The sequence below is a fragment of the Solea solea genome, chromosome 9 (assembly GCF_958295425.1).
Source record: "Solea solea chromosome 9, fSolSol10.1, whole genome shotgun sequence".
Classification (NCBI taxonomy): Eukaryota; Metazoa; Chordata; class Actinopteri; order Pleuronectiformes; family Soleidae; genus Solea; species Solea solea.
In genome coordinates, this window is record NC_081142.1 from 7,381,733 (window position 1) to 7,401,753 (window position 20,021).

General features: G+C 39.3%; 1 protein-coding gene across 1 annotated transcript in view; it reads left to right on the forward strand.

Annotated features, from left to right (window-relative positions):
- The first annotated feature begins 2,524 nt into the window (after positions 1–2,524).
- Positions 2,525–20,021, forward strand: part of faf1 (Fas (TNFRSF6) associated factor 1) — a 55,492-nt gene continuing 37,995 nt past the window's right edge. The window contains exons 1-7 of the mRNA XM_058638839.1: positions 2,525–3,009; positions 6,132–6,200; positions 7,781–7,827; positions 10,148–10,413; positions 10,538–10,629; positions 12,219–12,310; positions 18,538–18,643. Coding sequence (XP_058494822.1) covers positions 2,950–3,009; positions 6,132–6,200; positions 7,781–7,827; positions 10,148–10,413; positions 10,538–10,629; positions 12,219–12,310; positions 18,538–18,643 — 732 coding nt within the window. The 5' untranslated portion in view covers positions 2,525–2,949. The remainder of the gene's footprint in view (positions 3,010–6,131; positions 6,201–7,780; positions 7,828–10,147; positions 10,414–10,537; positions 10,630–12,218; positions 12,311–18,537; positions 18,644–20,021) is intronic.

Below are 20,021 nucleotides of genomic sequence, written 5' to 3' on the forward strand. Positions count from 1 at the left end.
AATGATATTTGAAATACTTGAGGAAAAAAGGATTAGATGGCGTGATTGGATAAGAGCTAATGATAGGGCGGGACACTGTCAACGGAGCTCTGTGGGAGGAAAACAAGAGACAGCACATGATGTCGCGACGCCGCAACTGTCATAAAAGGTAAAAGTCTCAATTTTATACCGAAGGAATCTGCGGAGGATGATTTCACAGTAAAATAACACTGTATCTTAAATTTACCTTTATTTTCACTCTGGAAATAACAGTCAAAGAGCAAGAGGGACTTTTTGTGTGTGTGGCGTCATCGTCTTTGAGCACTGTTCGTTTTCTTTTCTGATGTCGCCCTCTAGTGGCTATACTTTATATTGATGGAAACGCTCACTGGCCAGGACACCTGGTAGTGGCAGGAGTGCAGGGCCGGCCCTATGGATTTTGTTCAACCCAAACTAAAAAAACTATTAACTAAAAAAAGTAGTTGGTGATAGATGACATGATTTATACATGTCTGTGCACACTCAAACTACCTCATTTTGTGTGATTTGAAAAATAACATGCAGGAAAACAAAAATATCAAGGTCGGGTTGTGGAGCAACGCCATTGGGTTGCCCTAAAGCAGTGGTTCTCTATTTTTTCTCTACTTTCTGTTGCCAGTAGGTGGTGCAATGATTGGCTTTGCATCATTGTGGTCCACTGGCCCTAAAAAGTTATTCCTGCAAACGCTGCGGCACGGATCAAAGGACGGTGAGGGTGGCATCTGGGTGAAAGTCTGCAGCTTGGCTAGTGGGAACACAACATGTGCAAAGGTGTTTTTAACCATAATGCCTACTAAATTGACCAGATGGCCAAAAAATGTATTATTTGCAGGTGAGTCAAAACATTCAAAGCACAAATTATTTTCTTTTGTTCTTTCACCTCCTTTTCTTTTCTCAAAATCCCTGCCAGCTTATTAATAACCTACCACCTTAAAGTGGGAAACTCTAAATAAAGTCAATCAACCTCCAAAACATGTTGTGAGATCAGATGTACACTGTCAAATGTAAACTGTATGTTGCTGTATGCTATATATGACCCCTTTCCCAAAGAAGCTGACATTGTGGATGACCTGACCTAGTATGTGAAAAGAAAACACTTTTCCAACATGAATTCTTGAAAACGTCCTGACCCAAAACGGTCATAAAATGGCTTTCTTTTTTAGAGAAATGCTACTGACAGCTTGTTTTTCAGGAAACTAACTTCTGTCTAAGCTATTATATGTCCAGTGTTTAAGAATTACTGACACCTCATGGTGAGACTGTAGATTGCAACAAATAAAGGACTCCTCTGCTCCCCCCTCCCTTCCTCAAGCGTAATTGTCAGGGAAACATGGTGACGCCTTTGCATAACACAAAATATGTTATTGTTCTTCATTTGTGTATAAACATCTCTTTCAAAATGCAAATATGCAGCCTGGTTGGTTGCCAAGATGGTGAACTCCTAAAGCAAGGCCTTTGACTAAAACATATACTGTAATACTTTATTTTATTGTAAAGCAATTATACACTCATAGAAATATACTTATACTGTTGAATTTCTGCTAAAATACCCTCCCAAATATTTACACACTGGACCTGTAATGCATGGAGAGCAAATGTATAGGCTATTACTTTCATTTTTGGGGTTGGTTGGCATGCAGGTTTGCTCTAAGATGATGTACTTTCTTCACTGCCATCTCCTATTTCCACGCCTGTGGACCATTTTTCAGTAAACCAGAAGTCATGAGGATGCATGTGGATATGTTAGATAATATTTTTTACTCTGACCCACACAAACTTTTCTTTTGGCGCACGGACTAGGTTTATCCAGCCCTACAAGCACAATAAAACCCTCAAAACTGTATTAAAGGCATCAGGAACCTTGTGCTATTATGTCCATGTAGCAGGACATTTAGGCCACTACAACATTTTCAGTTCCCATTGCTCCACCTTCACGTTAAAATGCATTTAACAGGTGAAACAAATCATTTATTCTGAAGTGTAATCACAGGAGGTGCAATGTCTGACAATGTTAAAAAAGCTTCTGTCCCCCACTTGACAGCTTATATGAAGCAAACCATGGGAGCTCTTCGTCCTTCTCTCTGTCTTCATCTCAGATGAGGATGTTTGTTAAGGACTCAATTCTCTTTGTTACAGGTTACATCTCATTATAGCCTTTGACATTTAAACATGTAAATGTGATGATGCATGTTGCATAAAGTATTAGGTGTGGTGGGTTGAATTTCAGTATAAGATTGGTTAAAATTATATGCCTCATTGTTTATTTCTCTACCTTTCTACTGTACCTTTTGTCAGAAAACAAAAAAAAGAAAAAAGAATTTGAATGTAGATCTTTGTTCTGGAAGATAACACATTTCCATGATGTCATTGAGACTTGCCTTTATGTTATTTGTCCTTTTATCTCATACCGTCCGTTTCTAATCAGTTTTAACCTGCTCTTGCATGACAGCTAGTCATTAGAGTCACCACATCCAAATGTAGTGTTCCTATTTTCATTATTATTATATTTTACCTTCACATTTAGAATTCTGAATTGTGTGACTTTACTTTGTTCTTTATTGGTGCCTTTGTACTTATTTTTTTTGTCACCGAGTGCCCTGTTTTTGGTTAAATTGTACAGTCGACCTATTACTCTCTATTCAATCCTCTTCGGCTTTGAGTTTTTACAACACCTGCAGCCCCTTTACGACAGCCGTAAAGGACTAGCTGACAATAATGATATGAGATAACTGAACAGTGTAACGTTACTTTACAGAGTTTTGTCCATCTGAAGCCGACAAATCTCGACACAATTTAACATATTTAATTTGCCAACGTCTCAGCCGTCGCCACGTGAAGGCAACGCGTTGTATTCGTGTTCAGGGTCTCTCTGTGAGGCGAGAAAGCAACGAGTGCCAGTGGAAGAAGAATTGCTTTTAGCCAGTCATTGCCATGGCCTCCATAAGCGGCGACAGCAACATGGACAGAGAGATGATTCTGGCCGACTTTCAGGTGCGTCTCTTTTGTGTGTCCAACGTGTTATGTGCAGTAGTTGTTGATATAGTGTCCGGTGTTGTGAAGTGACCACGGGCGACTTGTCAACAACAGTTCACGCGACATGACCGCAGTCGTAAACAGCAGAGCTGAGCTGAGCTCTCTGTGGCTAGCACGCAGAGCTAACTGACTGACTGACAGCTTGCTAACAGTCTCAGCGCAGTTTTTAGCCGAAAGCTCGCGAACTGCAGAAAGGTTGTTTAGTGTGGTCACTGAAAACGGAGCAGTTGTCTATGGGGTCACACGTTTACAAAATGTGCCTGCATGACAACTATCAGTTTCAAACCGTTTCTGTCCAAAAAGAGCAGATTTCGTAAGCCGTTTGTTACGCAGGAGCGTTTGTTTTGATAACGGGGAAAATGCACACACAATTATGATCTTATGTATTTAGAATCTATCTCCTCTTTGTGGGTATACCCTTTTAGATTCAACTGTGACATTCGGTTGTTTTTACTTGACATCAGGGCTGTCAATTGTTTTTTAACGTGGCATTACCTTGTTTTGAATGTAAACTCGGGGCATTTCAGTGACTGAGCTCAATGCCTAGTCAATTGTCTCTGAATAAACAATGGGAACAACACATTAAATCTGTATGTACTGTATTGCAATGATAAGACGTTGATTGTGCATGTTGTACATTATTTAGGCACATGGAACTATCAAAAATAGAACAATTCAATTGGGATCTTGTTCATCACATTGTTATAAATAACGATTTCAATCTTCAAAACTGGTTTATTGTTTAGCTTTACTCAACATTTTAGCATTTACTTTTTTTGAACCCTGGCTTTATCATCATTGTGCTCCTGCATTTGCATGCATTGTATTGTCTTTGTCTGTCTTGTGATTTCTGTATAGTGATTCATTATGTTAATGTATTTTATGATGATGTGTCTGGCTGCCATCACTTTTCTTCCACTGGGATGCTTCTGCTCTATCTTCCTGTTCAGTTTAGTTCCTTTGGATAATAGGATGACGGAGGATGTGACATTAATTTCAATCAGGACAGGACACAGTATAATTTAATTTAATCAGTCCCTTTAACACATCCACTCAATCATTCTTTCTAACGCCAGTACATAGAGCTAAAACTTTATCAAGTTCAGACTTAAACTGGAATAATATCACACCACACTTAGGCACTACCTTTTTTAAGATGTGTCCTGCATACAGTATGTAGCTGCCAGATAAAGTTGCAGAGATTGGCATGCTTGTAGTGTGCCAATCTGTGTGAGGCCTGGGCGATACATGGATAATGCTAATTCTCACAAAATTCCTCAATAGCAATGTAACAGAAGTTAATATATACAGCACATACAATTGCTTACAATGTTTTTTGTCTGTGATATGTCAAATGTTCTTCTGCTTTCATTTTCTGCTTAGTAAGAAGTTTAAAGCCACAATTGGTTGGTTTCTTCTACTTAATCACAGGAGGAAGGAAACAGTATTTATTAACCTGACATTTACACAGGTAGCACAGTCAGTCAGTCAGTCTTTCAGATGAGCCATCCACTCTACATTTTTACTTAAGCTACCTAAATTTAATTTTGCAAGGACAAAGACTTGAGATTCATGGACAACAAAAGTATTTTTTGTACATACAGAAGGAAAATTATCACTTTGTACTTTGAACGATATAGATTGTATCAAGGCAAATGTAAACTTCCAGACAAACACAGTAAAGACATATCTATAATTTAGAATTTCCTTGACATTAAATAATTTTTGTATTTGTACTTTTTACTGTCAACATTCTCAGCTCTAGTACTTGAACTTACTAGATAAACTAAGTGTTAATAAACTCATCCTCAATGAATTAGCAATCCTGACCCTTGGTCAATAGTATGGCATGCGTACAAGGATATTTCTGCTGGTCTTCATAGTTCGGAAAACAGTACCAAAAAAAAAATACCACTTACTCAAAGTCTCTGTATCCTTTATCATCTAAATACCAGCTGTACTAATATTAGCATAGCCGTTGCATGCTGCTAAACCTGTCCTCAAATTGCATTTCCCTGTATTTCAAATGATCCCATCTCCATAAAAGTTAAGGTCATCGCTCTAAAGTCTTTCATCTGTTTGACCATTTTCCAGAACAAATTCTGACTAAACCATTTTCCAACGCCTCCATCACTGTGTAAATTCTGCGATTTATTATCAATTAGTTCTCATATGTGTATGCGGAATTGCTTGTTTTGATTCAAAACAATTCATTGAGACAGTTACATAATGCTTTTGACTTTGGGTCCTCTACCAATTAGAACTGGTATATCCTGGGTTATGTTTAGTTCCACCATTTTCATTTCACATTGTGTTAAACTTTCTTTGTTTAGCCTGTCTTGGTCAAGGTGTGTGCTTTTTGCATTTTTGTGTACAAATAAGTTCCTAATTGTTATCATCATGTCCATAGAGCTCTGGACATTATTATTTACATCCCCATGGTGGCAAGAAAAACTTCTGTAAGAATGAATTCTCTGCACCCTTGAACAATCTATTGCAGAACTTGACAGACTGAATATATCTGATTGTGATATTTCCCCTGTGTGCTTTTCGCAAATATGGAAACAGCCAGAGTGGACATTATCCCAGACCTGCAGTGACCCGACATCTTCAACTTTCTGATAAACCTTCCCTCATCCTATTTCATGGAACGCTAACACATTGCAATACCAGCATGTAAAATAAACAAGATATTAAAGTTAATTAGGGTTGGATTCTGTACCTGATATGAAGTGATCGCTATACAAGCAGAATCTGATGCCTGTGGGTTCCCATCGCTCACATGACAGGATTGTGTGACGTCAGCTACCAGAGACGTCCCTCTCTCCTTACTTGGTTCAATCTGAGGAAATTGCTGGCTTTCTTTTGATTAAGACAACATTGAAAGATTATGACTCTTGTCCCTTTGTGTCCCTTTGACTACAGCCATTTTTGATTATTGGTTTCATTCTTTTATCTGTTTTGTATTTAAGTTTCTTATTTATGTAAATCATAATGTTTCATATATCTAACTGCAGCAGAATCCGATGCTGTGCATTTCTGTCTTGTAATCCCTCTCCCTATTGTTTTTCCTTTCATAGGCATGCACTGGAATTGACAACATTGCAGAGGCAATCACCCTGTTAGAGCTTAATAACTGGGATTTAGTGGTAAGTTTGTTATCTCTAGGCTCTGGACTTTGCTATTTAACAGACAGATTTGGTCTATTTAGAATGAATTTCAAGAGTTTTAAGTTCAAGAGGGCATTTAGTGTCCAATAACATACATGTGATGGCTCTTTGAATTGTCCAAATGTATTTCTTTATTTTAGCATACAGCATCTCAAGCACATCTTCTGCAGTGACTGCCAAGTTTATATGAAGTCTGCATGAGTCTGGAAAACGCAGAGCCCTTTACTGTGAAGTGAATACTGGAAGGGGTCAGTCTATATTTAGATTGATGTTGGCAGGAGCTCAAAGCAGGCAGCAGCAGCAGCAGTCCTGACAGTGGTAGGACAGATGGAAGAGTCTGGACTCGCCACACCTGCAGTAGTTTTTGTAAACATTCAAAACAAAAGTGTGTATATGTAATACCCAAGATAATGATATACAAAACAAAAACCTCAATAGAGCTCCGGCCATACACCGATACATTGATATTTTTTATTTTAAGCAATAAAGACACACTGGTTATTAATTAGAAAATACACAGGTGTACAAGTGGCTAAACACACTTCTTTCTTACTTCAAAATGGACATATAAAACTTGAATTCTTACCGATACATCGGTCTGTGTTTGGTATGTGATAATCACTATCACATACCAGACCCATAGTGTGCAAAGATAATGACTGGTTGCTGCATTAGAAGTCAGCCGGCCCAGCCCCAAAATGTTTCTTGGAACTGGTCTGTGGTGGCTTTGTCACTCATTTGGTTACATTTAAATATTTCTTTAATTTTTCTGGACAATTCCTGCAAAATGACAAGTTGCATTATTGTGGTAGTAGGCGTTCATCCTTCATTGGATACAGAGTATGAACTCTTAATCAGTTGGGTTGCCAGGGTTAATATTAGACGCTCACATTTGTGTTCTGCCTTTGCAAACTTCCTTTATTCCATACAAAAATACAAGGTTAAAGAGATTAGAGCATCTCATAACACTGCACTCTGTTTGCTTGTGTAGCATCGAAGAGTGGAGAGTCCATTCAGACAAAATCATCCAGACAAAATTTCAGTCCGATCTTTCACTCGATTTGAATTTTTCCTTAGGATCTGTTGCATTTTGACAGGCTTGGTTTGAAGCCTCTTAGCCATCAAATATCAGAAATTCTCTTTCAGCCTTACAAATATGATGTTACACAATCACCCAGTATACGAACAGTTTAAAAAAAAAACATTACAGGTTAGGTTCCACACAGACTGTCTTGTCTGTTCAGTCCCATCCAACATGTGGTCCACATTTGCGTAACAGATGGGTAAAGCTCTGAAAAACAGACATTCAATCCTACAGTGTCAATTTTATTTAATCAAGTTGACTCAATTTATATTTTTTTCTATGATTGTGGAGAAAACATTTGATAATTTAGGACCACTCATTTTGACATGAAGCATATGCAGCAAATTTAGGACATATAGGAGTCCATGTAAATTTAATAGCACATGCACAATAGGTTGGCATGTTCACACTTCAGAGGAATATGCTCACAAAAAGCTTGACCAAATGGCAATAAATTGCTTTTACTTTTTCACAGGCAGCCATCAATGGAGTGATACCACAGGAGAATGGGATCTTACAAAGGTAATAACCATGTTGTTAAACACTGACTGTACACAGAGAAAATGTATCACCTGACCTTTCAACATCTAATGAAAGCAAGTTGTGATCATGTATATGAATTGTGACTCTCTCTCTCTCTCTCTTTTTTTTTTTAAATGCACTGTTCTTTATGTTGTCATGTGATGTGGAGGAAGTAGGAGATAATTTCACTTGGGGGGATATAGACATCTGAGGAATATTTGTTTGACCTACTGTAAGAGACAACCATTTCCATCTTTTACTTACAAAACAGTCTCCAAAGAATAAATTAAATGTGACACCAAAGGCTGATGGTATTTCAAGTAATGCAGGTGATGTGAACTTCCAGGTTCAGTGTCCATTTTATTGTTTGTGTATTAAGTCAAAGTAACTCAAAGTGGGTATTGTTCGTTTACTTGAATAGTATGGAAAAAAATGAAGTAACACTAACTTAGATGCCACGGAGTGTGAGGTTAACACTACTGCTTTACTGCTTTATTATACTGCTGTTTACTAGAGAAACAATATAAAAGACACTGCAACTGAAAGGAAACTTTCTGGCAAGTGTTGAGTTGTACACAGTTTCTGAATAGATGTGGTTTCTTTAAGAGGCTTTGTTCCCTCCACTGTCCTTCAACGGTTAGTTGAAACTGAAATGAATGCAGCAAGCTGATCTTAACCCACTGAAACTGGCTATTTTAACTGCTTTATTTTGTGTACACACTTGTGTGCATGTTTGCACATGCATGCACTTTTGTGTGGTGCAGGCCCTTTGGCCATGAGAATATTGCTGGCCTTTTTTTAAGCACAAACATTGGTATGAATGAAGGCTGGCTGGCTGGCAGGCAGGATAAGTAGCAGCCAGCGCATTTTCTAAGTTGCTGGCACTGGCATGGGTAGGCTGGCGTTACCCAGTAAACAGACTGATGAAGTGACCTGAGTTCGGGCCAGTTGGAGGCTATGCCGGTGTTCATTTAAAATGCATTCCCCCTTCCCTTTGCCCCCTCTGCCCTCTGTAGGAGGAAAGCTGAAAATTAAGAGAAGCCCACCTTGATAATTTCTCTTTTTTACCAGAATTCAAAACATTAACTGGTTGGACAGAATATAAAAGCTGAATCCTCTGTTGGTCTCCATTGTCAAGAGACGTTGCCTGTCAAGTAAGGGCTCAGCAGTTTAAGCTCCATGACCACACAAGAGAGCACTGCCACCTAAAAGTAGGGCAGCAGGATTTAGGCCCAAGCAGCATCAACGGACAGTCTAACGGCCTTCAGTGTTACCATGCCAACTTTAGGTGAACGTGGACTTAGGATCCCTTTTACTTGCTTTTGAGAGCTCTTGCCTTATACTAATCAGATGGAATTAAGAATCCTCTTGGCAAGCTGTTGTGGTTTTTGTTTTTCCTGTGCTTTTCTTTTTGTTTTTTATTTTGGAAATAGAATGTGCTTCGACGTAACCTATTTGAATATCACGCCTGCCCCCATTCCCTCAGTACATTGTGACATGGTTCTAATTGTCTTGTCAACTGTCATAGTGCTTTATTTACTCTTCTAATGGCAAATATGTCTACAGTTAAGAGCTAACCCTTTGCTTTTCAAACTTTCACATGGTTAAAGATTGTTTGTCACCAAGCTGGATTAATGTGTGTTTTTGCATCAATTAACCTACAAAAATCAAAAATACAACTGTCAATGTATGTTGGCTCATGCACGCTTTCAATATAGTCTATTTTACTATTTGGAAATAAATAGAGACTTAACCTGAACTTTATTATTATTAAATATTGACTTTTTTCTTTTCTTTTTTCATTTGCTATTTATCTATTATAATTGTAGGAACTACTTAGAAGTGTGTTTGTTACTGAAGTGGCTGGTGGAGGAAACGGTTATAGAGTGCTACCCCTCTTTGGTTGGATTACTGTCCCACCCATTGGCCCAGTCTGTATGTGAGGGGTTTTGCTGCTGTTGACAGTCGACCTACGCCTCAGGACAGTGGCCTCTGTTAGGTAGCAGGCCAAATGAAATAGAGCCTTTGTTAAAACTGCTGACTCTGGCAGCCAGTGCTTGCATGACAGTCGCTGCTCACACTTCAAGTAACAAAGGGCACACTTTGTTCATGATCAGCAGACAAAGAGGCACGGTTTACTGTGTTGTGTGAAACGGGGGTCATACGCTGAGCAAATATTAAAGAGAAAATGAAATTGGGGAGGATGAGAGAGCATTTGTTTTCAACACTTTTTTTTTTGTCTACCATCATCTCTTTCCTTTACAATACTAAGTGAAATAGTGTACCTGTGACCTAATTCCTCTTATACACTTCTGTACAGTAACTTTTCCAGTGAAGCGAGCCAGGCCAGCATATATGGACCTCTTAGCCAATCAGAAGCAGCCGATGCAGCGGCAGGCGGTGCAGTCCCTCCCCCCTCCACTTCGTCTTCATCCTCCTCTCCCCCATCATCCTCAACTTCAGCGTTTTGCCCCGTCAACCCCACCTCCCGCCTCATTGTAGAGCGGCAACCCCGGATGCTCCACTTCAGGGTGGAGTACCGTCAGCGCACTGTAGAGTTGGTACTGGAGGAAGGCAGCACAGTCGGTGAGCCACGTGCAAATGCACACCCTGATTGACACACACCGTTTGAATTGCTCATCATAAGATGCATGATACATTAATGTCAAGCCCAAATGTATAATTTGGTCTGCATAACTTTGATTTACAGGAGAAATCAAACAAATCCTCTTGACAGAGCTTGGGGTTCCAGTGTCCAAAATGCAGCTGAAGGGCTGGAAGAGTGGAGATGTATCGGATAGTGTGAGTTAATAGACCATAAGAATGTTTTACAAACGAATGAACATGCAAATTAATCTGTAGTCTTCTGACTTTTGGTTTTTCTCAAACCAAAATCTTAACCTGAATAAGTGTTACAGTCTTCTACAGGTTTAAGTGTCAGCTTTAGTCAAGACGTACTTGAGCATTACATACACACATTACATTATGCCAAGGCAGCAGAAGATTACTGCACACTGCTGAGGAACTCAGATGAGTTAAACTCATTGACAGCTTGTATAAGACAGACATAAAAACAAAAGACAGTTGCACATTATATATATGTACATTATATTTATATATCACCTTTTTGTTATACTGTATGTTAGTTCCCTGCCCTGTGTGTGCACAATTACCACGTTATATTCCCTTCTCTTAGATATGAGTGTAAATTAGGGCTGTGATCAACCAAAGAAATTCTTGTCGTCTGAAGCCCTGAAATTTTGACTCAAAATCAAAAGTCATAACACATGATTTCCAAAAAATATTTTAAGTCAACTAGTGATATCAGCACAAGAACTGTTGAGGAATATTTAGATTATTTGGCTCTGTGCAGGTCCTCGCACAAAGCGAGACTGAATATAGGAGCTCAGCTTTGCGGCTGAGACACAAATAGACTGCTGCGGGCGAGTGCGCCTGCAGTTATAAAACGAATCAACGATTATTAGACTAAAACATTGAAATATGCCAATCCAATTTTGGTATGTTCATATACTCAAAACAGACAGAGCAACATAACGCAGACAAGTTAGTTTACTGTTTTTATATGATATGCCATGTTTGAAGTCGAGCTGTGATATGCAAACTGTTGCTGGCAAACTTTGCATTGGACTTTTTTCCCATCATCTATTTTTGTAAAAGGGATCGACATGAACATTGAGTTGTTTATGTGATTCTAAGAAGTCAGTAAGAAGTCAGTTAATGTGACTTTGTGATTATATCTAAAGAATGATTGCATCAGCAAATATTCAAAAGTGTATTTCTTCGCCAATGACTACCTCATTTGTGCTGTAATTACCAAAAGGTGGCACCAACAGCAAGCATTTAGTTAGTGGACTGCATAGTAATAAAATTTGCAACTGTTCTTGAATATGTCTTGAAGCCCTTCCAGTGACTGTGAATAATATTTTTGCTTGTAATTTTAAACCTTTATATTAATTTGTTTAATAATTTATAGTACTGTGCCAAAGTCTAAGCTTCCATTAGGTTTGTTTAAGAAAAAGAAAAAGTACAAGTTTTTTAGAAAACACAGCTTCCAGATTAAAGCCTCAAGTATTTAGTGTGATCTACCCATGATCGGTAAAACATGCATTTGTCCAAGTATTTCATGTTGACAAATATCTGCTCTAAAAAAGGTCTTTTTATGCCAGGTTTATTCAAGACATGCTCGAGTGTTACATGCACACGTTGTATGAGTTAAACTCATGGACAGCTTGCTAATATATAAGACTGACTTTCAGTCACATCATTTTCATACAGACTTAAAAACATCAAAGACTTTTGCATAGTACTTATCCACAGCTTTAAATATGTATATATGTGATCTTTGTTTTTTTTGTCGTGTGTGTGATCAGACGGTGCTGAGAAGTTTACACCTGCCCAAGAACAACAACCTGTATGTCCTCACCCCAGACATTGCTCCTACTGCCAGCACCAGCAAAAACAGGTATTCAATCCAACACTCTTACTCTGCGTTTTTACAAATGTTGAATTTACTAAAACCTCCCCTCTACTTGTTTTGGTGCACAAAACATACGCTAAAGAATATTATTGGTGCTGACATGGGTGTAGTATGCAACACTGAACACCAGGTGGCAGTCTATATCTAGGTTTATTATAGTAGCTCCCTACAGAATCCAACCAGCAAATCCCAGTTTCATTGATATATTAAGAGACATTTGACCTGCTGCTGCATACTCATTTTCTCGCATCCATTGTGACATTTTGAGAGAAGTGTCTTCTGGCACAATCTCTGTGTGTTGTGTAAATAGTAATTTTCTCTCCCTTCTTTTTATCTGTAAGATTGACATTGTTGCTGGCTGTAGGTTCTTTCCCATCTTAACGTCCAAAAAGCATGTATATGATATCCACACGTCATATTATTTGTTTTTCTCTTTATTTTAAACCCATCCATCTGTCACATTAATGATGGGACCCGGTAACAATAGGGATTTGTTGAATGAAACTTAATTAAGCCAACGTTTGTTCACCATCCAGAGGTTCTTCTGTTCATCTCAGTGAGTGCGTGGCAGTATTAGCAACCTTTCTTTGTGAAATGTCAGGCAGCTCAGTGTCAAGTCATAGCAGTAATACAATCGCAGGTGGCAGCTGAATGCGCAAGTGTCCTTTCATCAGTGTCAGGTAAACATTCAAAGAAGTCATATTCCTCCCTCATTTCAGCAGCTTATTGTCAGATATCCTGGAACCTTTTTGGTTTTTAATTCAAGATAAGGGCACTGGACATATAAAACTCAATAAATATTTATATGAGGGTCCGGGTAATTCTCTGCATGGGATTAAGAGATTTAGATTGAGATTTAAATTCTTCTCATCACGAGTGATGTTGTGTTATCCATGACTAAAATACAAATCAACAGTCTTAAAAATATATTAATTTTGTAGAAAGTTATTTTAATCAGGGTTTTTTGATTGAGTTTACTTTCATTAAAGGTTAGAAAAAGACACTAATTAGAGAAAATCAAAGGGAAAAACTCCACTTAACTTGGTAGCCAGCAACATCATTTGTTAAATAGACAGCTGTCCATTTAGATCCTGACTTGAACAAATGTTACATATTTAAAATGTAGTTCTGTTCTGAGAGCTGCACAGTGAAGTTAGAAGGATGTGGCACATTTTTCAGTATAACATTCTCTAACTACAAGTTTAACAATATGAAATTTTAAGTGTAATGAAATTGCACATTATTGTACTTTTCTCTTACTGGTCTTTTACAAGTTATTTATAGTCTTGCACATAATGGCCCGAGTTTGTTTGTTGACAGTCGCTTAAAAATAAAAATTACACTGTAGCTCTCCCCACACTTCCCTCTGTTAGCAGCCAAACAAGCATCCACATGTCACCAGCACACTTGTAAAAGAAGTCATTTGGCAGTTTGCTGCTTTGTCAGGTAGTTTTGCTAAGTGGTAGTTATATTGTGTTGGCAACTAATGACCCACATGTCCCCAGTCTTCCCTCCCTCACACTCATTTCTCTCCCTCTCCGCGTCTTTTCCTTGTCTTCTCACTCTCTCACTAACTGCTGTGTCTTTTTAGCAGCACCGTTGCCATTTCACCACGGTGTCATCGATATCATTTTGGGTGTCAGGAGCTCATTATTTTGTGTCAGCTATTTTGGTGGAGGACAGTTGGGGCTGAATGGTGTGGGTGGGCTCTTGTGTATATGCACATGCATTTGTGTATAAATGTGTGTGTGTAAGGTGACCTTGCTATCATACCGGGAGAGGATAGGTGACAGATCACAGATTGTTGGGGGGGGGGGGGGGGGCAGCCCCCTGTTGCGGGACTAGACAAGCTGTTATTCTGCAGAAGAAAATAAACTGTGGTCACACCGTATATAACTACAGCACATGAAATTATGAGTGCAGTGTGCGCACAATTTTTGCAGTAGACATACCAGATATTAACAGAACATTCTTCAATCTAGTTTTCAGGTAGGTAAGCTCTCATTCTCACCGCCACAACCACTCGAGGTGCGAGGACTAAATCTGGTACAAAACATTCTTTCTGTACCTGAGATTAAAGTATTTTGAAGATTGTCTCGGTTAAATAATTAACAATTATACAGTTGTAAATATTATACAACAATTATATTATATCATATTGTGATGAAATAAAAAATCTTTTTGGTACCAGTATACACAAGCCAGAGTAATGAACCAAATAATCTTATTTAATATCACAGCCAACAACAGCAATCAAATGTAAGCCAAAATGACAGTCATGACTTGGTTTGCGTGCATCAGATTAAAAAAGATAGTTCTATGCACTTGTCAAAAATACTTACCAGGGTTAACACAATATCTAACAGCTTGCATGACATGATTGTAACTCATTGAGGTAGAATTTTGCTTTATCTTCAGACGGTATAGGGATACAGTTTGGTGTTAATATATCAGTGTAATTATGTGTTATGATACCAATATTATCTTCCATTGTGGAAGAAACATTTGTATTTTTGCTGTGCTTATTTTTCAAAATAAAAATGTTTTATGGCTACTAATGTTATTACCTAAAAATGTAACCAATGTTCTTGGGTAATCTTAAATGATTCCTTTTGAATGAGGTTAATAAAACTACGACTATATCCTAAACTTAAATTGCAAATGTACACTTGTAGCCTGAGATGACACTTAACTGATTTATTTGCTTCAAATTGTTGCTGAGTAAAAATGCAAATGTCCCATAAATAGTCAGATCCCTAGCAATTACTTTGACGGGCTTGGCTCTGGCAACACACACAGACACACACACCCCCACACACTCAGAAAAGATTGATTAAATACTGCTGAATTGTCATTATGATCCTGCTAAGTAAACTTCTCCTAGTTTTCTTATTTGATTAGAAATAAATCTTGAGGCTTTGGGAGATTTTTGTTTGAGCACCAATCGATCTCAGGTAGTTATTTAGTTAGAGCTGTGATGTGCAGTTAGTACGTCAGTAGTAAAGGTTTTTCTACGTGGTTATGTTGATGACTGGCTGTGAATACAGGCTGGTGACGAGGAGGAGCTAATCTCCTGCATAAATGATGAAGGCCTGATGAATATTTCAATGGAACTGGTTTTCTCCCTCGTTTATTCTCAGCTTCAGCTCTCGGCAAGCATGTTTGTCAATGAAAGGTTATTTTAATTTGAACTCTCAAAGAAATTTCAGATTGCAAAAATTATTCATTAGGTTTTGTGTGTTTTTATCGCAGCCTCCTGTCCCCCTCCACATCTCCCTCTGTGTGTCAGCTATGCTGTAGCAGATACACAGATGCTTGAGGGAGCTAGCCATCAGGCTAGCTAAAGCATCCCTAGTGGGGAGTATCTAATGGTTAGCATGCTAATTAACTTTGGGGACAAGATGGCAGACCAAAACCGAGCTCAACGTTTTCATATCCTCCTGCTTTGTTGTGGATGCAAAATGTGGAGGAGGTAAGGTGTGTGTGTGTGTGCGTTCGTGCGTGCTCCTCTGCAGGTGCAAGGTGATCACGTTAGCATGTACTCGCCTGGTCAGTGTGTTTTCATGGGTGTACTTGTGTCTCTTAGCAGTTGCAAGATGCATTATCTTAATGAGTATGCATGAATGTGTGATATTATTGTGAGGTGTGACAGTGTGTGTGGGCATGTGTGTATGGGTATTTGTGTTTTAAAGGCATGTCACATTATGTGTGCACATGCGTCTCTCTGTCTGGCAGTGCTAGTTTAATAAGAGTCTGCTCTGTGCCACGGGGACTCACTGCTTAGACGAAAGGCTTACCTCAGAATGAAACCAATCTGTTTAGCCTGCTCTCCTCCCCTGCTAAATGCTCCATTTTCTCTGTCCATAAAGTTAAATGACATTTTCCTTCTAGCACCTTTATGCCATGTCAAGTACCTCTAGAGATGTTCTAGGCCGACCTTGGTGTCACTGTGTGTGATAAAGAGACCTCTAAAGGCAGAAGCAAACACGGAGACATCCACATTTCAGCCCTGTACCGCTTGAGGGACATGGTTTTATCAGAAGAAGGCAGGTTTGACAACATTAATGGTGAAAGCAGCCTAAACAAAGGAATACTACACTCAAAGTATGGATGTTGTGATAGTATGTGAAATACCATGCCTCTCCAGACAGATGGTCTTATTTCCCCCACTCTGTGCATTTGACATTTTGATTTGCAATATTTGTACTTAAGAGCAAAATACGTCATCTGATTTTTCAAAGTGATTCTCACTACACATCAAATGGCTTGTAGGTCTACCATAAATGACTGATAAGATTTTCCTTCTTTGCTTGGAGGGACAGAGTAACACTTCCACACAGTTTACCCTCTATCTCTGTCTATTTAGGAGTCTAGCTGCCTGCCAGCAGTAGCTCGGGACTGTGTCCAAACATAATCATGATATTAGCTAGATCCTTATTTATGTGTCCCTACCCCTTCCACTTCTCTCTCTCTCTCATTCTCTCACTCTCACACAAACAAGCACACACATCTCTCTCAACCTTCTGCTCAGCCCTATTACATATGCATCCATCCTTCCCACTCCACACATTTTCCAATCTTCCCCAGTTAGCTACAACAAACATTACATTTACATATTGATTTCGCAGTTTTAGTCAATGTAAATATGCTGTCATTACAGTAAATTTGAGCTTCTGTTAACATAAGCTCGTCCAGATCTGCACAGATTAAGGGTGTGATTGCATAATTAATGTGTGTGCTACATATTAATTCCAACATCCCTCTCCTACTCTCAATTCTTCCTCCTCTCCTTGGGTTCTGAGCCCTGATTAAGTGGCTGCTTCGGCCCTTAAGCCTCCCATTGATATTCAGCCTCACAAACCCAGCGTTTGCTCAAAACGCTACTTAACCTCACAGCTTATAGTAAATGAAGCTTCCAAAAGTTTATTCTCCCACCTCCTCCCTTGTACGTGAAGCACATAAAGTATTGATGTTTGCATCAGTCACAGACACTGTCTCTGTCACTGCAGTAAGATACAGAGCAACTATGAAACCAGTCTAGAAACTCTGCCCCCTTAGGCCTCTCGGACAGGTCACATCTCTGTGACTGGAGCTGCTTTCAGACATACATGAACATACATGTTTCTCCCGAGATTGTGCAAAGGGGCTGTAAGTGTGAATGCAATTTCTGCGGAATTAGCTCCAGAGATTTTTTGGAGATTCTCCTGCCAACTCCCAAGTAAAATGTTAATTGTCCACAAGACAAAGTCGATTATTACCACTTTTTGGGTAAATAGACATGCAGCAAAATACCACAAGCCCAAACCCTGTCCATTGCAAAAAGCCACAGCCTCAGGGTCTTCACCTCATACCATTCTAAAACATGTGTTATGATTAATCAGGTTGTATGTTGTGATACTATTCATTTTTCATCATGTTACAAATAATGCAGATAGAGGAATATCGTTTCAGAAGCATTACATCATAATCAGACCATACATCCTGTATATTTACACGTTTTTGATACATCATACAGTAGCCTGCAAATATACTGTCTATGAACATGTAATAATCATACGGACACTATAGTTATGCAAAGCAAAGCAGTTTAATTCAACAGTATTCCAGCTGCATTTGCTGAAGAGGTTGTGTAATATGAAGCACAGAAACCTGTTAGAGACTGTGCAGTTCCTTTAAAGTCAATCAAGTTTTCCAACAGGTTTCAAAAAACAGAAGTGGCAACGTAAATGTGGAATAATTCAAAAAAAGGTCGATAATGCCATCAAACTATATGGTGGTGGTCATTTGGCGCTAGCACTGAACAACATGTCACAGTTAGATCTGCTTGTTAGCTAAGGCAGACTGATGGACTCCATGCTTTCAGTGTGCAGGTGGTCATAGCTGTGGTAGCCTGCTGTGCTGAGCAAAGCTCTGGCCAGGCTTGTTAAGACATAACCAGTGATGTGGGCGACTTGCCCCCTGAGGAGGCACCCACCTCCCTGTGGGCCAGCAGGCTGCCACTAGTTGACAAGTTTCAGCCTGCCCTTTACTTGACTCAGTCGCTCATAGTGATAATGTTTGTTTTTCTTTCTCTCATCTTTTTTCTGCTGTGCAATTATTCTACCTCTCTTAAAAATGTCTTTTTCTGCATCACTTTACAGCATTTCCAGTTTGTTTTTCTGTGTTTATCTGTGTTTCTCACCATTTCACTTTTCTTATTTCTCTTCATTTAGTGCTCTTCAAGATTCGTTAAACCAGAACTTCCTGCTGGTCATCAGCCACCGTGAGGCCCAGAGGGACTACAGCCTCAACTTCCCCGGCTCCAGAACCATACAAGAAGTATGACACCCACATGCACGTAGACACTCACTGAGATGAGAAAGCTCTTAGTAACTCACCCTCAGACTCTCGTATACATAATATTATTGTACCTGATTCTGGTCTCCAATAAAACAGCTTTCATTCCATTTGCCAAACATTGCTAGTCTATCTCAGCCATCGATTCATTATTCATCACAAATGATCACATTTCCGAGCGCATAATTACTCTCACAGCTGCAGTCTGGTATAACCCCCTCTTTTTCTTCCCACTCTGCCTACAGTGCGTCTTTCTTCCCCTCTCTCAGCAGTCTCAGCGGTCCAGGAGGCGGCTTAAATAACTGAACATTGTTTGATCTAGGCATGCAGGAGCAATGGAAAGAGACAGAGTCTATTCATTTTCTTCATCTGAAACTAAACAGTAGATTTGGCAGCCTGTGAAATATTTATAGTTACTCGTATTTGACCCATTGTGAAACCACTACACCTCTCTGTTTGTTGGTTTTTGCTGTCACAGCTGCAAATGCAAGACTGATTTAGACCTATGTGTGCTTGCTTGCCTATGGAGATAAGTAAGCATGTGTATATGTTAATGTGAGTTCAAATCAGCAGTACAGACAAACACACACACACACACACAGGTATAACTGGCCTGTACTGCACTCACCCACCCCCCAAGCAGAGGGAGACCTGAGCAGGCATCATTTATTATTCACAGTGGGTTGCCTGCTGTCACAGGTGAGAGGAAATGAGCTCCCATAAGACTGATCAGAGCCAGTCTTGATTTAAAGTAATCGTCACTTCCACCAAATACCATATATTGGATCGTAAGAGTCAGTCCTTTATTTTTTTTAGTTTCCTTTTGTAATTATGTATAAATTTGAATACCTTTTAATTTGGTTAACCTTTATTGTCTCAATGTATTACATTGACTACAATGTATTTACTATCAAGCCCCAATCAAAGGTCTGTTGCTCATCACTGCCACTGTGGCTTGGCCCTGGATCCTCGATGTAGGTGAAGATTACACTAATAATAATAATCAGCCTACTGGCAGGGCTTGTAATTGTGCTAATTGAACAGATTAGTACAACCAACATCTGAACTAGAGGAGGCAGTTTGCCTCCCTGGTCTCAGCCTCCCTTACTTTTTCTCCTCCCTCCATCATCCCTCCCCTTTTCTCTCACTCTCCTCTCAGGCAGATGGTTTTGATGAGCGCCCACTGTGAACCTTAAGTGTTTCTGCTGGGATTACAAACACTGGGGAGGGGTCCCCGCAGTGTGGGAGGGGGGAACCGTGGACTCAGAAAAGAGGCAAAGGACTGTCGGCTTGGTGGGGGTGCTGTAAGAGTACATAGTGGATAGTGAAGGGACAATGTGGGCTTAAACAGGCCTCCATG